Source organism: Oncorhynchus tshawytscha, linkage group LG22 (genome assembly GCF_018296145.1).
Source record: "Oncorhynchus tshawytscha isolate Ot180627B linkage group LG22, Otsh_v2.0, whole genome shotgun sequence".
Lineage (NCBI taxonomy): Eukaryota > Metazoa > Chordata > Actinopteri > Salmoniformes > Salmonidae > Oncorhynchus > Oncorhynchus tshawytscha.
In genome coordinates this window covers 20,297,269-20,313,965 of record NC_056450.1, presented here as the reverse complement: position 1 = coordinate 20,313,965, position 16,697 = coordinate 20,297,269, and the positions used below count along the sequence as shown (strand labels likewise).

The 16,697-nt window shown below is 44.4% G+C and overlaps 1 protein-coding gene across 4 annotated transcripts in view; it reads left to right on the top strand.

Annotated features, from left to right (window-relative positions):
• The window catches only part of LOC112222008 (E3 ubiquitin-protein ligase MIB2-like), a 73,136-nt gene that overhangs the window by 24,120 nt on the left and 32,319 nt on the right, over positions 1-16,697 (top strand). For all 4 annotated transcript variants that reach the window (XM_042303901.1, XM_042303902.1, XM_042303900.1 and 1 more), the window contains exon 3: positions 5,531-5,702. In XM_042303901.1, coding sequence (XP_042159835.1) covers positions 5,531-5,702 — 172 coding nt within the window. The remainder of the gene's footprint in view (positions 1-5,530; positions 5,703-16,697) is intronic.

Sequence of the window (16,697 nt, the reverse complement as noted above, 5' to 3'; positions counted from 1 at the left end):
GTAGATGTCCTAACCAACTTGCCAAAACTATAGTTTGTTTACAAGAAATTTGTGGAGTGGTTGAAAAACAAGTTTGAATGACTCCAGTGTATGTAAACTTCCGACTTCAACTGTGTGTGTATAAATATTTGCTGCGAAGAGACCGATATCGCTTTTGGTCGCAGGTTCAGGAATGGCTGAAGAATTGCTGTAACGCTCAATGAGTGAATGGGTGTGGAGTCAGGCGCAGAGAGCAAAGAATGTGGGAAAAAACACGCTTTAATGTCCAAAAATAAAAGGAACAAAATAGTATACCCAAACAGGCGTAACTATAAAAACAATATAGTACCCTTAGGTAAAATACCAGGACAGCGAGAAAACCCAACAAACAATACCACCTCTCACAAATACAGAACAAACAAGCCCGCACAAACAGAAGCTGGCTGAACGAACTTAAATAACCCCACCCTAACAACCAAACAATGAACAGGTGAAACCAATTAGATAAAACCAAACAAACACGGAACAAAAGGATCGGTGGCAGCTAGTAGACCTTGCGACGCCGAGCGCCACCCAAACAAGAAGGGGAGCCACCTTCGGCAATATTCGTGACAATTGCAACATTTACCTGGAGCTAACTCTGTAAATCGCACTGCTGGGTGATTTGAAAAGTTTATAGTCAATCGATCAATAATATAATACTTTTAGAAAGAAAAAAATCTTTAATTTACAATCTGTAGAAACTATGAGAATAGAAAGGTTCAGAACTTGTGTGAAACATCATAGCAGATTAGAAAAATATATTGCAAATGGAAATCAAAACTGGATGGTGTTAAGAGATAGATGGGAAGGGTTGAGTGGAGCTGAAGGGGGAGACTAAAAACAACAAGATAACTAATGTAAAATATACTGGTCCGTAAAATGTTTATAGGTTCAGAACTTTTGTGAAACAGCACAGTTAAAAATATATTGCAAATAGAAATCAAATCTGGATGGTCTTCAGAGATAGATGGGAGGGGGAGAGGGTAGCTGACAGAGGGGATCAAAATGAAAAAAAAGTGAACTATTGTCAAATGCATTGTGTCCGTAAAATGTATATAGTATGACTAAGCTGGAAGTAGAAGCCTAAGTGTTGTTGTCCATTGGTTTACTCCAATTAGGGGAGAGGTGGTAGGAATAGGGGAACACATATAAAAACAGAAAACAGGATGCACCTGAGCTCAATTTGGAGTATCATAGAAAATGTCTGAATACTTACGTAAATAGGGTATTTCTGTTTTTTTATGAATGTGCAAACATGTCTAAACCTGTTTCTCTTTGTCATTATGGGGTATTGTATGTAGATTGATGAATGAAAAAAAAACGAATGTAATAATTTTTAGAATAAGGCTGTAACGTAACAAAATGTGGAAAAAGGGAAGGGGTCTGAATTCTTTCCAAATGCACTGTATCTAATGTATTGTTTGTATATCATTTGTTATTTTTAGGTATGTGTAACGGTTTTCTAGTGGTGATGAAAGAGAGTCGGACCAAACTGCAGCGTGTCGATTGCGATCCATGTTTAATATAACCAAGAAACACGAACTTACAAAAAACAATAAACGAAACCGAAACAGCCTATCTGGTGCAAACTAACAACGAGTACACATAGGACACTAAGGACAATCACCCACGACAAACTCAAAGAATATGGCTGCCTAAATATGGTTCCCAATCAGAGACAACGATAAGCACCTGCCTCTGATTGAGAACCACTCCAGACAGCCATAGACCTTGCTAGACAACCCACTAAGCTACAATCCCAATACCACCACCAAAACCCCAAGACAAACACACCACAATTACAAAAACCCCATGCCACACCCTGGCCTGACCAAATACATAAAGATAAACACAAAATACTTTGACCAGGGCGTGACAGAACCCCCCTAAGGTGCGGACTCCCGAACGCACCTCAAAACAATAGGGAGGGTCCGGGTGGGCGTCTGTCCATGGTGGCGGCTCCGGCGCGGGGCGTGGACCCCACTCCTTTAATGTCTTAGTCCCCTCTCCCTTCGTCCCTGGATAGTCCACCCTCGCCGCCGACCATGGCCTAGTAGTCCTCACCCAGAACCCCACTGGACTGAGGAACAGATCGGGACTGAAGGACAGCTCGGGACCGAGGCAGCTCGGGACTGAGGGGAAGCTCGGGAGTGAGAGAAAGCTCAGGAGTGAGAGAAAGCTCAGGAGTGAGAGAAAGCTCAGGAGTGAGAGAAAGCTCAGGAGTGAGAGGAAGCTCAGGAGTGAGAGGAAGCTCAGGAGTGAGAGGAAGCTCAGGCAGGTAGATAGATCTACCAGCTCCTGGCTGGCTGGTGGTTTCAGCAGATCCTGGCTGACTGGCAGATCCTGGCTGACTGGCAGATCTGGAAGAGTCTGGTTGACTGGCAGATCTGGAAGAGTCTGGTTGACTGGCAGATCTGGAAGAGTCTGGTTGACTGGCAGATCTGGAAGAGTCTGGTTGACTGGCAGATCTGGAAGAGTCTGGTTGACTGGCAGATCTGGAAGAGTCTGGTTGACTGGCAGATCTGGAAGAGTCTGGCTGACTGGCAGATCTGGAAGAGTCTGGCAGACTGGCGATGCTGGGCAGACCGGCGGCGCCCGGCAGACTGGCGGCGCCGGGCAGACTGGCGGCGCCGGGCAGACTGGCGACGCTGGGCAGACTGGCGACGCTGGGCAGACTGGCGGTGCTGGGCAGACTGACGACGCTGGGCAGACTGACGACGCTGGGCAGACTGGCGGTGCTGGGCAGACTGGCGATGCTGGGCAGACTGGCGATGCTGGGCAGACTGGCGATGCTGGGCAGACTGGCGATGCTGGGCAGACTGATGGCGCTGGGCAGACTGGCGATGCTGGGCAGACTGGGGGCACTGGCGGCGCTGGGCAGACTGGCGGCACTAGCTGCTCCATATAGGCTGACAGCTCTGGCGGCTTCTTACAGACTGACCGCTCTGGCGGCTCCGTGCTGACTGGCAGCTCCTTGCAGACTGGCAGCTCCTTGCAGACTGGCAGCTCCTTACAGACTGACAGCTCCGTGCAGACTGACAGCTCCGTGCAGACTGACAGCTCTGGCTGCTCCATGTAGACTGGCTGCTTCATGCAGACTGGCAGCTCGGGCTGCTTCATGTAGACTGACAGCTCTGGCTGCTCCATGTAGACTGGCTGCTTCATGCAGACTGGCAGCTCGGGCTGCTTCATGTAGACTGACAGCTCTGGCTCCTCCATGCAGACTGACAGCTCTGACTGCTCCATGCAGACTGACAGCTCTGGCTGCTTCATGCAGACTGGCTGCTTCATGCAGACTGGCAGCTCGGGCTGCTTCATGTAGACTGACAGCTCTGGCTGCTCCATGTAGACTGGCTGCTTCATGCAGACTGGCAGCTCGGGCTGCTTCATGTAGACTGACAGCTCTGGCTGCTCCATGCAGACTGACAGCTCTGACTGCTCCATGCAGACTGACAGCTCTGACTGCTCCATGCAGACTGACAGCTCTGACTGCTCCATGCAGACTGACAGCTCTGGCTGCTTCATGCAGACTGGCAGCTCTGGCTGCGCTGAACAGGCGGGAGACTCCTGCAGCGCTGTGTCGGAGGAAGGCTCTGGCTGCGCTAAACAGGCGGAAGACTCCGGCAGCGCTGGAGATGAGGAAAGCTCTAACAGCGCTAGATAGGCGTGAGACTCCGGCAGCGCAGGAGAGGAGAAAGGCTCTGGCTGCGCTAAACAGGCGGGAGGCTCCGGCAGCGCTGTAGAGGAGGAAGGCTCTGGCTGCGCTGAACAGGCGGGAGGCTCCGGCAGCGCTGTAGAGGAGAAAGGCTCTGGCTGCGCTGAACAGGCGGGAGACTCCAGCAGCGCAGGAGAGGAGAAAAGCGCTGGCTGCGCTGAACAGGCGAGGCACACTGAAGGCCTGGTGCGTGGTGCTGGAACTGGTGGTACTGGATCGAGGACACGCACAGGAAGCCTGGTGCGGGGAGCTGCTACCGGAGGGCTGGGGTGTGGAGGTGGTACTGGATAGACCGGACCGTGCAGGCGCACTGGAGCTCTTGAGCACCGAGCCTGCCCAACCTTACCTGGCTCGATGCCCACTCTAGCCCGGCCGATACGAGGAGCTGGAATATACCGAACCGGGCTGTGCACCCGCACTGGAGACACCGTGCGCTCCACAGCATAACACGGTGCCTGCCCGGTCTCTCCAGCCCCCGGTAAGCACAGGGAGTTTGCGCAGGTCTCCTACCTGGCATAGCCATACTCCCTGTAAGCCCCCCAAGAAATTTTTGGGGCTGACTCTCGGGCTTCCATCCGCTCTGCCGTGCTAGCTCCTCATAATGCCGCCTCTCTGCTTTTGCTGCCTCCAGCTCGGCTTTGGGGCGACAATAATCTCCAGGCTCATTCCAGGGTCCTTTACCGTCCAATTCCTCCTCCCATGTCCATAACTCCAGGTGGTGCAACCTCTCCCACTGTAGCTGCTGCTGCTCCTGCTGCTGCTGCCTCTGTTGCCTCTTCTCCTGTTGCTCCTTTGGGCGGCTACACTCCCTGGTTTAGCCCAGGGTCCTCTCCCGTCGAAGATCTCCTCCCATGACCAGAAATCCTTGGTGAGCATCTCCTTTTTCGGCTGCTCCTGCCTGTTGACACGCCGCTTGGTCCGTTGGTGGTGGGTGATTCTGTAACGGTTTTCTAGTGGTGATGAAAGAGAGTCGGACCAAACTGCAGCGTGTCGATTGCGATCCATGTTTAATATAACCAAGAAACACGAACTTACAAAAAACAATAAACGAAACCGAAACAGCCTATCTGGTGCAAACTAACAACGAGTACACATAGGACACTAAGGACAATCACCCACGACAAACTCAAAGAATATGGCTGCCTAAATATGGTTCCCAATCAGAGACAACGATAAGCACCTGCCTCTGATTGAGAACCACTCCAGACAGCCATAGACCTTGCTAGACAACCCACTAAGCTACAATCCCAATACCACCACCAAAACCCCAAGACAAACACACCACAATTACAAAAACCCCATGCCACACCCTGGCCTGACCAAATACATAAAGATAAACACAAAATACTTTGACCAGGGCGTGACAGTATGGGTCTCATCTTTGTGACTCAAGCAAGGTTCCTCAAGCTCATGTTTACTCAGCATCGCAGAGCAAAGGGCATCTCTCTCCATCTCCGTTTCTCTCGACTCAAGCAGGAGACAGGCAATACAGCCCTGTTTTAGAATCGGCTGTATTAGAATTGAATGCCAAGTGCTAATGCAGGATTCATCTGCATTTTCCCCATTAAAACAGAATTGTTCTGCCTCAGAAGTCAATAAGGCTTCAATTAATGTAGCGAAAGCAAAGAGAAGGAGAGTGAGAAGGGGGAGGAAGATTTGCATCTCTCGTCATCTCTGTCATCAGTTTACTCTTCTCATTTGCTGTACTGTGAACTAATTCTGGACTGGCTTGTCTTAACCTCCTTCAACCTCGCTCTGACTTTCTCGCTCTCTCTCCCCTTTTCTCTGTCGCAGGTGTGCGCCACTCCAACATCATCTGTGACAGCTGCAAGAAGCATGGCATCATGGGGATGCGCTGGAAGTGCAAGGTGTGCTTTGACTACGACTTGTGCACGCAGTGCTACATGAACAACAAACACGACCTGGGCCACGCATTTGAGCGCTATGAGACAGCCCATTCCCAACCGTGAGTACCATCCCCCCCCCAAACTCTCCATTCCTTCAAAACCCTGTCTCCAGATTCACTTGGGTTGATTTCTGTTCAAATTCGCTTCAAAATACAGTGTGTGATTTGCTGAATTTGATTACAATTTGTTTTACTTTTCAAATAATAACTTGTGCCAGATTAACTTGAGAGGAACCGTTCTAATTGTCCCTGTGTCCCTGACTCCCCTAAGTTGATTCCCATTGTCTCCTCTGCCTGCCTTCTCTAATTAAGTGATCATGCCAGAGAATTGCCAATCTTTGGAGGATATATTGGCATGGCTGTTGTTAGGCCCGAGACGATGTCGAGGGCCGGAAGACCGTGCCAATATATCCTCCAAACAATGGCTTCGAGGGCATTATCACTTTTATACAAGTACGTGAATTATCCCCTCCTCTCTCCTCATCCAGTCTTCTGTATCAGTTCACAGTAAAGCTCCCAGCCCCTACAGGCACTGTCTGAATGTCAGCTGGGTGGACAGTTCCCTTTATAATATTGGGTGAATCTCATGGCACACTGAATTTAAAATGGGGCACAGAATTATTCTACTAGTCCACCAGTGAAGAGCCAGCTCAAACCTCTGTATTCCTTTGTGTGCTCGCTGGTGAATGTGTTTCTGGGCTTTTTGAAGCTTGAGACTGAATTTCTCAAGAATTCTCCATTCATGTAGTATAATACACTTAGTATTACACAGACATGGGCTGATCATCTGGCCAGGAGCTAAAACTCAAAATGGGAGAACAACACTTAAGCAAATATGTTCAGTGATGCCATGCAGAATACTGTTGGCCAATAGTACAGTAATTCCTTATGTGGAACCGATTCCCTCTTATCTGTGATCGGCACACATTTCATCACATAATTAGTTCCCTCAAATGAGTGAAGCCTTTTGGAGATCATAGACATTGTGAAAGACGTTTGGTGAAGATAGAGGTACTGTGTCAGAGAACAAGCTTACCAACCCTTCAATGGCTGTATGCCCCTGCTGCTTAGGTTTAGGGCTATTCAATTAAAACTGGTTGTCCTGTTCTTAGGGTTAGAGTAGCCTGAACTAAGCCTGTAAGAATTAGTATTCATCTTGAAATTCAAACAAACCCCATAAGCAGTTTAGATAGTACATTTTTCTCTCATAACGAGAGAATAGATCAAATGTATTTGACACTGTTGGCCAGCTCTCATATTCTGTACCAGGGTTCAGTACTGCAACTAAAACAGTCGCATTTGCAACTGTTTGACTTGGCAGTGCAACACACATTTTTATTTGGTCGCAAGGGTGCCAGCAAACATTTTTTTTACCTGGTCATGTTCGTTTTAGGATCACAATTTGCTCTGTTTATCATGTTTTATTCAAACAGTTATGTGCAATTGACCAAAGATTAACCCAACTGTATGAAGCATCAGAGATCGACTTACAGGGGAGGTCGATCATCCCCATCAGTGGGCCACTTGGGCCAGTGAAAGAAATATTGCAATAATGCTATTTTTAGCCTAGGCTATATAATTGAGCAACTCAATGAAGGACTACAGCAGTAGGAAAGATGTTCCAAGTTATGAGGCAAGAATGGGTGTGCAAACCAGGTATTAAAGGTATTAAAAGTTACAAGTCTTGGTTGAATATTTGCGATGTACAATTCAGTCATCATGGAATGGCGTACCTTCAAAATCATACATTTCCTCTTGGCTATTTGGTCTTTTGAAAAGTCATTGAAGTTATGGTAGCTGATTTAGAAGTTCTACTGCTCCAATATAATTATTCCATGATTTCATTTCTGATCCGTTTTAATGAGAGATGAAGGCACTTTCATTTACTTCCCGCCATTTCAATTGAAGGGTGTTTTTTCTGTAGACAATTACAACAAATATACAATCTTGGTCCTTGAAAAATACAATTAAGTGTTTGGAAATGTCCTTGAATTTGACCCTGTAAAGGCTACTTGCTCAGCCTGTAAATGAAAGGTAATATATTCTTAAAACAATGAAAGCATAATTTGCTTTCCTGTCAGCTCTTGACCCGGGCCAGTATTTTTTTCATTCGAGCCAGTAGCTTTCAGTTGGCACTGGCCCGGTGTGACACTGGCAAATTTACCTGAATGTCGAGCCCTGATGTGTGCAGTGCGTGTAGGGCCTATATAGCTACCACTTTGTGTAGCTGTTAGTGATGCTAATGATAACAGTTTTCAGGCAGATTGAAAGGCAACTACAAAGTAGCCTATGTCTACCTGGCATAATCATAATTATTTGCGTCAATCCAGTGACCATTTTCTTTTGAAAATTCCCACACAAGTGTGCTACAGAAACACTGCTGGCCAAACACAACCGTCTGGCTGGTGCACACCTGAATTAAATGGTAACTACAAAACAACAAAGAATATGGTTTAAGCATTGTTATGGACTTCGAACATCCCATTTTGAGAACGAAAACCTGCAAAAACTGGGGGAAATATATATAAATACAGTACAACAGTGGTTCCCAACCAGGGGTATTAGGACTTCTGGGCGTACTCAACCTATCCACAGGGGGTACTTGAGAAGACTCATGAGACCATAGGCCTACTGGTGAAATGCACATGAGGGGGTACTTCTGGGGGCAGAGCAAAATTCAGTTGATGGTACAATAACCAAACAATTTTGTAAACTAGTGCAGTACAATACAGTCTGACAGAGACTCCTTCCCCCTCTCACTTTGACTCCCACCTCAGTTTCTCTACGGTATTGATTAAACATTGGGCATGTATGCTGTTTGGCTCAGCAACCTTCATTAGAAGAGTCCTTCATTAGAAGAGAGCCCTTCAGACAGTCCTCAGGATGGATGGCTCTGCTGTTCCTGGAGACTTCAGGCCAAGAACAGTGGCCAGTGCTTTCTTAGTGGAAGGCAGGGATTCATCCCACACACTTGATCGAGTAAAGAAAAAAAAAAGTCTCCTATTGTGGTAAATGTGATTTGATTAAGGTTGTTTGGTTTTTAAAATGTTCAAGGTTGTTTGATTTAAACTTGAATGTAATTACTTTGCGTTATCACATAAAGAGATGGGCTGAGTCTGGAGTGAAAAAGTTATAACGTCGGATTTATACGTAACTAACTATTTGTTTCAAATAAAGAGTTAAGTCTGGACTGGAGGGCCTGAAAGCTGTCCAGAGAGTAAACACAAGGCCAAATGTTTTATTTCTGTCCTTTGAAAACAATAGTGGACAGCAGTGTGTCCCATAAGACCACTATAAGATCTAATCATCTTATTGGTCTTGTTATTTGCAGGTTGTTTACAAACTACTCAACCCCAGAGTAGGACTTACGCTAGCTACCTGACGAGACTGCAAATCTCTACCTTTTTAAAATATATATCCTCTACTTATTACAAGTAAAGAAGATTGATACATATGGTGGGTGTGGTGATGGGACAGTAGTAAACACACAGACCACCACGCTGCCACTTTGTGGTGAGGGAAATAAAAGCCTATTATTTAGTTAGTTCACTATTGATGAAATTACTCCCATACACACACATTAACTTCTCTATATCAACAAACAGTACAGCCAGGTAAAGGCAAATGCAGGATTAGATATCTCAGTAGTTGAGTCCTGTGCATGAATGATAATGTTTTTTTTTTTACCCAAAATGGCTGATTGTCAACACATGTTTAGTGCGTGTGGTCCATGCAGGGAATTGTTTGAATATGAAGTGGTTCTTTGGAGGGATCTCTGTCACCCCAATACTAACACGTTATGAACCTCAGAGCCATCTTTCTGATACATCTTTAAGTAATGGAGTATTTAGTCTTAAGTGGAATGAAAGAATGTGACTCAGCTGAAGTCAGTTGGCCTGCAGTGATGTGATGGACCCTTTAGACATCTCTGGCCTTGGCTAGAGAGGACATACAGTAAGTAACGTAATGAATGGAGGGCAGACGTGATGAGGAAAACCACTGAGTGAACAGACAGGCTCTTACGCAACCCTCATCCCGACAGAACATTCATTAAGATGAATCTACTAATGTTTTCCCGTCATTACCACTGAGGATTTGGAGAAACTAATCTCACGTGGACAGTTTTACTTCTTGGTAACTGAGATTAGGAGAAATGGATGATACAAAGAGCCATTGATGGTCTTTCTCAGTTCTGTTTAGGCCTCGCTACTTAGCCTAATTTTGTAGTCACACAGCTCATGTGGTAGAGCAGACGTCTTTAGAGAAACCCACTGAATCGTAATTAGTTTATTTGAACTATGAATCCCATTGGGGTTGTTTTGAATTCGCTAGATTGGTGTCAAGCAGGAGGCTGAGTCGGTTTCAGTTCTCCTTTGACCAAATATGCCATGTGCACGAAATATAGCCAGTCATTTCTATTTCTACAGCTCGTCATACCAAAACTCATCCATACTACATTAGATCATGCCATTAGCGTTTTAGACATACTTACACACACAACATTCCATCTTTACCGTACAAGATTACAAAACATTGCACTCGTCAGTTGCAATAAGCGTATGCGTATAAGGTTTCATTATGAATCCAACAGTTTTTTGATCAGCTTGGTCTCATAGTAAATCTGGGACACTCAAGTTAGTTTGATATGTCACGTTTGGTATGGTTATAAAAGACAGACGGTTAATTAAGGCAAAAACAAAAGGAGGGTGGTTGGTCGGGGTGTATGTATAACGCGAACGTATAGCAACAATTTTAGCTAACCCTTCCCCTAACTTTAATCCTTTAACCTAACTCCTAACCCCTAGCTAACGTTAGCCAGCTAGTTGTGGCTAACGTTAGCTATGTGAATAGGTTGCTAACGTTAGCCACAAAAAATTGGAATTCGTAACATATCATATGTTTTGCAAATTCGTAACATATTGTAAATTGTGCAAGTTTGTAATGCAGTGCATTCAGAAAGTATTCAGACCCCTTCACTTTTTCCACATTTTGTTACGCTACAGCCTTATTCTAGGAGATACAGGAGTAGATCAAAGTAGGGAAATGGTGAATAAATTAGTCAATGTTTATATCCAACCATTTGATCACAATTCTGGTTTAGATGTAGTTTTGATGTCATTCATTACACACAGTGAAGATAAATTCAACAGAACATTGACTGTTGCTGCTCCAAGACCCAGCCTCTAAAGCAAAGGGAAAAAACATCAAATGAAAGTCACACCCGCAAACCCTCGTTCTTCTTCATGCTTGTTGTTCATGGGGCAAAACACAACAGAGCCCCTCTATACAGAGCCTTCAGAAAGTATTCACACCCTTGACCTTTTCCACATTTGGTTGTGTTACAGCCTGAATTTAAAATGGATTAAATTGAGATTTTTTGTCACTGGCCTACACATAATACCCCATAATGTCAAAGTGGAATTATGTTTTAAATTGTTTTTGCAAATTAATTAAAAGCTGAAATGTCTTGAGTCAGTAAGTATTCAACCTCTTTGTTATGGCAAGGCTAAATAAGTTCAGGAGTAATAGTATGCTTAACAAGTCACATAATAAGCTGCATGGACTCACTATGTGTGCAATAAGTGTTTAACATGATTTCTTAACATGATTTTTGAATGACTACCTCATCTCTGTACCCCACACATACAATTATCTGTAAGGCCCCTCAGTCGAGCAGTGAATTTCAAACACTGATTCAACCACAAAGACCAGTGAGTATACAGTGAATGTTCCTGAGTGGCCTAACAGTTTTGACTTAAATCTACTTGAACATCTATAGCAAGAACTGAAAATGGTTGTCTAGCAATGATCATCAACCAATTTGACAGAGCTTGAAGAATTTTGAAAAGATAAATGGGCAAATGTTGTGCAATCCAGGTGTGGAAAGCTCTTAGAGATTTAACCAGAAAGACTCACAGCTATAATCGCTGCCAAAGGAGATTCTACAAAGTATTGACTCAAGGGTGTGAATACTTAGGTAAATTAGATATTTCTGTATTTAATTTTCAATAAATTTGCCAAGATTTCAAAAAACATGTTTTCCCTTTTTCATTATGGAGTATTTAATCAAGTAAAGTCAAATTGTATTTGTCACATGCGCCGAATACAACAGGTGTAGACCTTACAGTGAAATGCTTACTTACAAGCCCTTAACCAACAATACAGTTTTAAGAATATACACAAAAAAAGTAAGAGATAAGAATAACAAATCATTAAAGAGCAGCAGTAAATAACAATAGCGGGGCTATATACAGGGGGTACCCATACAGAGTCAATGTGCGGGAGCATTGTTGTCGAGGTAATATGTACATGTAGGTAGAATCCATTTTGAATTCAGGCTGAAAAACATTAAAATATGGAATAAGTCAAGGGGTATGAATACTTTCTGGAGTGAGTGAGTGAATGAGTCCTCAGTGATGTCATCCAAAGCGCTACAGTCTGTCTCGCGTCTCATAAGACCTGGTCCGTCTTAAGAAAATGCAGGCAAACTGTCCCAAATTGATATTGGGGGAGCTGAGAAGTTGGCTGGCTTCCATGATGAGAGAGGCCCTGCTTTATTTTGCTGATCATTTGTGATGGAGGGATTGGATCTGGGCTCAGCAGCACAACTAATGGGATTCATTTAATGTCAGAGACGGAGAGAGTAGCCGAGCAGGTGGCTCAGCTGAGGGCTTAAAGCAGAGAGAGAGCCACTGTTAGGCACACACCGCCATGGGGTCAGGGGGTTCTTAATGAGTAGTACAGGACCTGCAGTGCCAGAGTTTTGCTGTATTGTAATTAACCCACTTATTAATGGGATTAGCATGTTAGCAGAATGTCATGTAAATTCTAATCAAGCAATTCTAATAATTCAATTTCTTCAAACAATCAACCTTTTAATACCGATTTATTATTGCAATAATGGAGCTGGTCAACGACCACCCGTAGGTGATCAGTGAGAGCCCAATAATACAGAAAACGCAAGAGGTTTATATAGAAACCCCAAAACTGCTTAGTCATGGTTGGTTCCACCCCTCCCCAGCAGATCGGGGCATCACAAGCTACTGTGGTTTCTTCTTTGTCTTATGCCTTGTGACCAAGTTACTCAGAAACAAAGATGATTGGAAACAATACAGGTCTATTCTGTTCCTCAAGTTTCTCTATCCCATGTCCTTAACTACACGCCCAGACCAGCTGCGGTGAGTGAACGTGGAAGAGAGGAACCATCCCTGAGGCGGGGGAAGTGGTGAAACTATCTTGTAGTTTCAACCCTCCATATGTACACAGCAATATGCCTTCTTTATTCCTTTAAGCAGAAAGCTCTTTAAGATCACTAAGCTCCTATACTAAGCTCCTATTTTGAAGCTACAGATAATTATATAGGTACATCTAATAGATCTTGCAAATACATGTTTTTTCCCTCACAAGTCTCACCTTCCTCCTCATTGAAGTGTGTTATACCATTAATAGTGGCTGAGTGTGAATACAGATTTGGGGAAGTGAGGTGCCAGTGGATGTGCTGTGATTTTCCTTAATACAGGATGTTCATTACCATGTGTGTGTCTGTGATCATTTGGATAGGGCTGGGTCATCTGGATACTCTCTAATAATTTAGTCACATGTGTTTTGTCGAGTGTCTTGTCACGTGCATGTGTATAATAACCAAGTGTTCACAATGACGTTGGGTCACCGTTGTTCATGGTAAGTGGTGTTTATCGCCTTGACGTGTGTGTGTAGGTTATGGTGTGTTGACGGTGCCCTGTGCAGCATATGGGTGTCCATATGTTTACTGAGGGGGGGTGGAAATGCAACAACAACTTTGCGGTTGGCTAATCGTCTCTCTCTCTCTCACACACACACACACACACACACACACACACACACACACACACACGCAGAGGCCCTGTCAAGTAGGCTCAGTTTAATCCTTATCCTGCATATCTGGCAATTCAGCACCTCTCTACCTCCTACTGGTCATGTTTCAGCTCACCACATCCTCTCTCAGTCTCTATCTCACATCCTCTATCTCAGAGATTGGTCAGGCAGGATGAGACGTCCAGGTCCTTTTAAAGAGCTGCTCGCTCTCTCTCTCTCAAAGTATGAGTTTTTAACAGCGACAACACCAACAACAGTAATATGTCAAAACAGTTGCTGTCTTCACTAATGCCATCTGTACCATTCATGCATCATTATATTTACTCTCTACTAGATCTGTTTTGGATAGTTCTTAAAGTGGTGTTTTTAATCTGGCTAAAATCTATTGTTGAAAGCAGCCCATTACCAACCTCCACCCTAATCTACCAAGTCAGGAAATCCTGCTGTATAAACCAGCATTGTTTTATTCAGGTCTTATCCCCACCGCATCATCATCTTTGCATGGAATTCTCTGAAAATCATGTTGCATACCAACCCTTTCACCGCCTGTGGCCGTACACCGTAAACACAATGTCTACAGCAAAGGCCTACAGTTGAAGTCAGAAGTTTACATACAGTTTAGCCAAATACATTTAAACTCAGTGTTTCACAATTCCTGAGATTTAATCCTAGTAAACATTCCATGTCTTAGGTCAGTTAGGATCACCACTTTATTTTAAGAATGTGAAACGTCAGAATAATAGTAGAGTGATTTACTCCAATACCGTGACTTTGTAGTCCTTAAGCCATTTTGCCACAACTTTGGAGGTATGCTTGGGGTCATTGTCCATTTGAAAGACCCATTTGCAACCAAGCTTTAACTTCCTGACTGATGTCTTGAGATGTTGCTTCAATATATCCACATAATTTTCCTCCCTCATCTATTTTGTGAAGTGCACCAGTCCCTCCTGCAGCAAAGCACCCCCACAACATGATGCTGCCACCCCTGTGCTTCACGGTTGGGATGGTGTTCTTCGACTTGCAAGCCTCCCCCTTCTTCCTCCATGGTCAAATAGTTCTATTTTTGTTTCATCAGACAGAGGACATTTGTCCAGAAAGTACGATCTTTGTCCCCATGTGGGGGTGCAAACTGTAGTCTGGCATTTTTATGGCGGTTTTGGAGCAGTGGCTTCTTCCTTGTTGAGCAGCCTTTCAGGTTATGCCGATATAGGACTTGTTTTACTGTGGATATAGATACTTTTGTACTTGTTTCCTCCAGCATCTTCACAAGGTCCTTTGCTGTTGTTCTGGAATTGATTTGCACTTTTTGCACCAAAGTACGTTCATCTCTAGGAGACAGAACGCATCTTTTTCCTGAGCTGTATGACAGCTACGTGGTCCCATGTTGTTTATACTTGCGTACTATTGTTTGTACAGATGAACGTGGTACCTTCAGGCGTTTGGAAATTGCTCCCAAGGATGAACCAGACTTGTGGAGGTCTGCAATTGTTTTTCTGAGGTCTTTGCTGATATCTTTTGATTTTCCCATGATGTCAAGCAAAGAGACACTGAGTTTGAAGGTAGACCTTGAAATACATCCACAGGTACACCTCCAATTGACTCAAATTATGTCAATTAGCCTATCAGAAGGGTCTAAAGCGATTATTTTCTGGAATTTTCCAAGCTGTTTAAAGGCACAGTCAACTTAGTGTATGTAAACTTCTGACCCACTGGAATTGTGATACAGTGAATATAAGTGAAATAATCTGCCTGTAAACAATTGTTAGAAAAATGACTTGTGTCATGCACAAAGTAGATTGCCAAAACTATAGTTTGTTAACAAGAAATTTGTGGAGTGGTTGAAAAACTAGTTTTAATGACTCCAACCTAAGTGTATGTAAACTTCAGACTTCAACTGTATATATGTACACTTGTATGCTCACAGGACCATTTGGCACAGAAAGCTTAATAAGGGCCATATGTTATCTCTGTGGTGACGCGGATGTATTTTTGTAACACGCACTCTCTTAGCTGTGCTGTCTGACATTGTGCTTCCTGATTGCGCTGCTGTCTAGGGATTAGTCCTCAAATCTCTGATTTTAGACACATGCCACCTCACCTCCCCATTGTCCGTGGCCACACAGCCCACACCAGGATTTACTGTCAGTCTACAGTAAGCCTCCAAGAAGCAAAGGTGCCACCGGCTTCTTCTTCTAAGGCCAACGTGCCTCACAATCTGACCTGATTAGTTCAGAAGATAACCAGGGCTAGCTTCGTTTTTTCCCCCACGTTTGCGTTGATGGACACCACTCGCAGCCGAAGGGAGAGTGACGCGTAGGTGTAGCAAAGCCTCTCTTCATCCCAGAGGAAGACCACCCACGGGAAGATTGTTTTACTTTGATTATAGTGGATTGAGAGAAATTCAAGTCAAGTTTCCAGTCTTTCCCCAAGCTGCATGGCAGAATGAAACCTCAATGCTGACCTCGTGGAGAAATAATGGGAATAGGCAGTTAATTTGCCCCTTTGAGATCTGACCAAATCTTTACCATAAGGTACGGCTCCTCCTAGACCCCTCCCCCCCTTCTGATTTCTGATGAATTTGATATAACTGCCTGCTTGAACCTGTCAAACAGGTCTGGGGTTTTGGCAGCCATATTCTGCTCAGTCTTGTGATTTGTGATGACATTGAAGTCCCTTGTTGAGTAATTTAAGGGTTTTGCAGCATGTTTTTTCAGTTTAGGACGCCTCTCAGCCCTCAGCTATGCTGAACGACCCATCAGAAACAAAGACCTCTCCTTAATTTGGATGAGCAATCGAGCACATGTATGTCATCTCCCCTTGGCAAGCATCCACCACAGAATAGACTCCCCTTTGTCTCCCCACTACCCTTACTGATTCAAGTGTCTTCTGAGTGTGTCTCAGTAACATAGCCCCAACATTGTTGCATCTTATAACCCTCTCTGACTTTCAGGCTAGTGTCTGTGACATAGCGTGTCTCTAAGCCAGAGAGCTGTTACATCTGGGCTGTTTGCTTGTGCCACTTAGTTGGACTATAATGTAGGCCAGACGGTTGGCTTACTTATTCCAGATAGCTATACGTTTTAAAGGGTTTTAGCTTGGGTTTTTCTGGTGGCCGATAAGAGAAGCATTTCGAACAAGCTTCTGTCAGTCAGTGGTTATGTTTCTGAAACTGCACAATGTCATTTGGACAGAACATTCTGG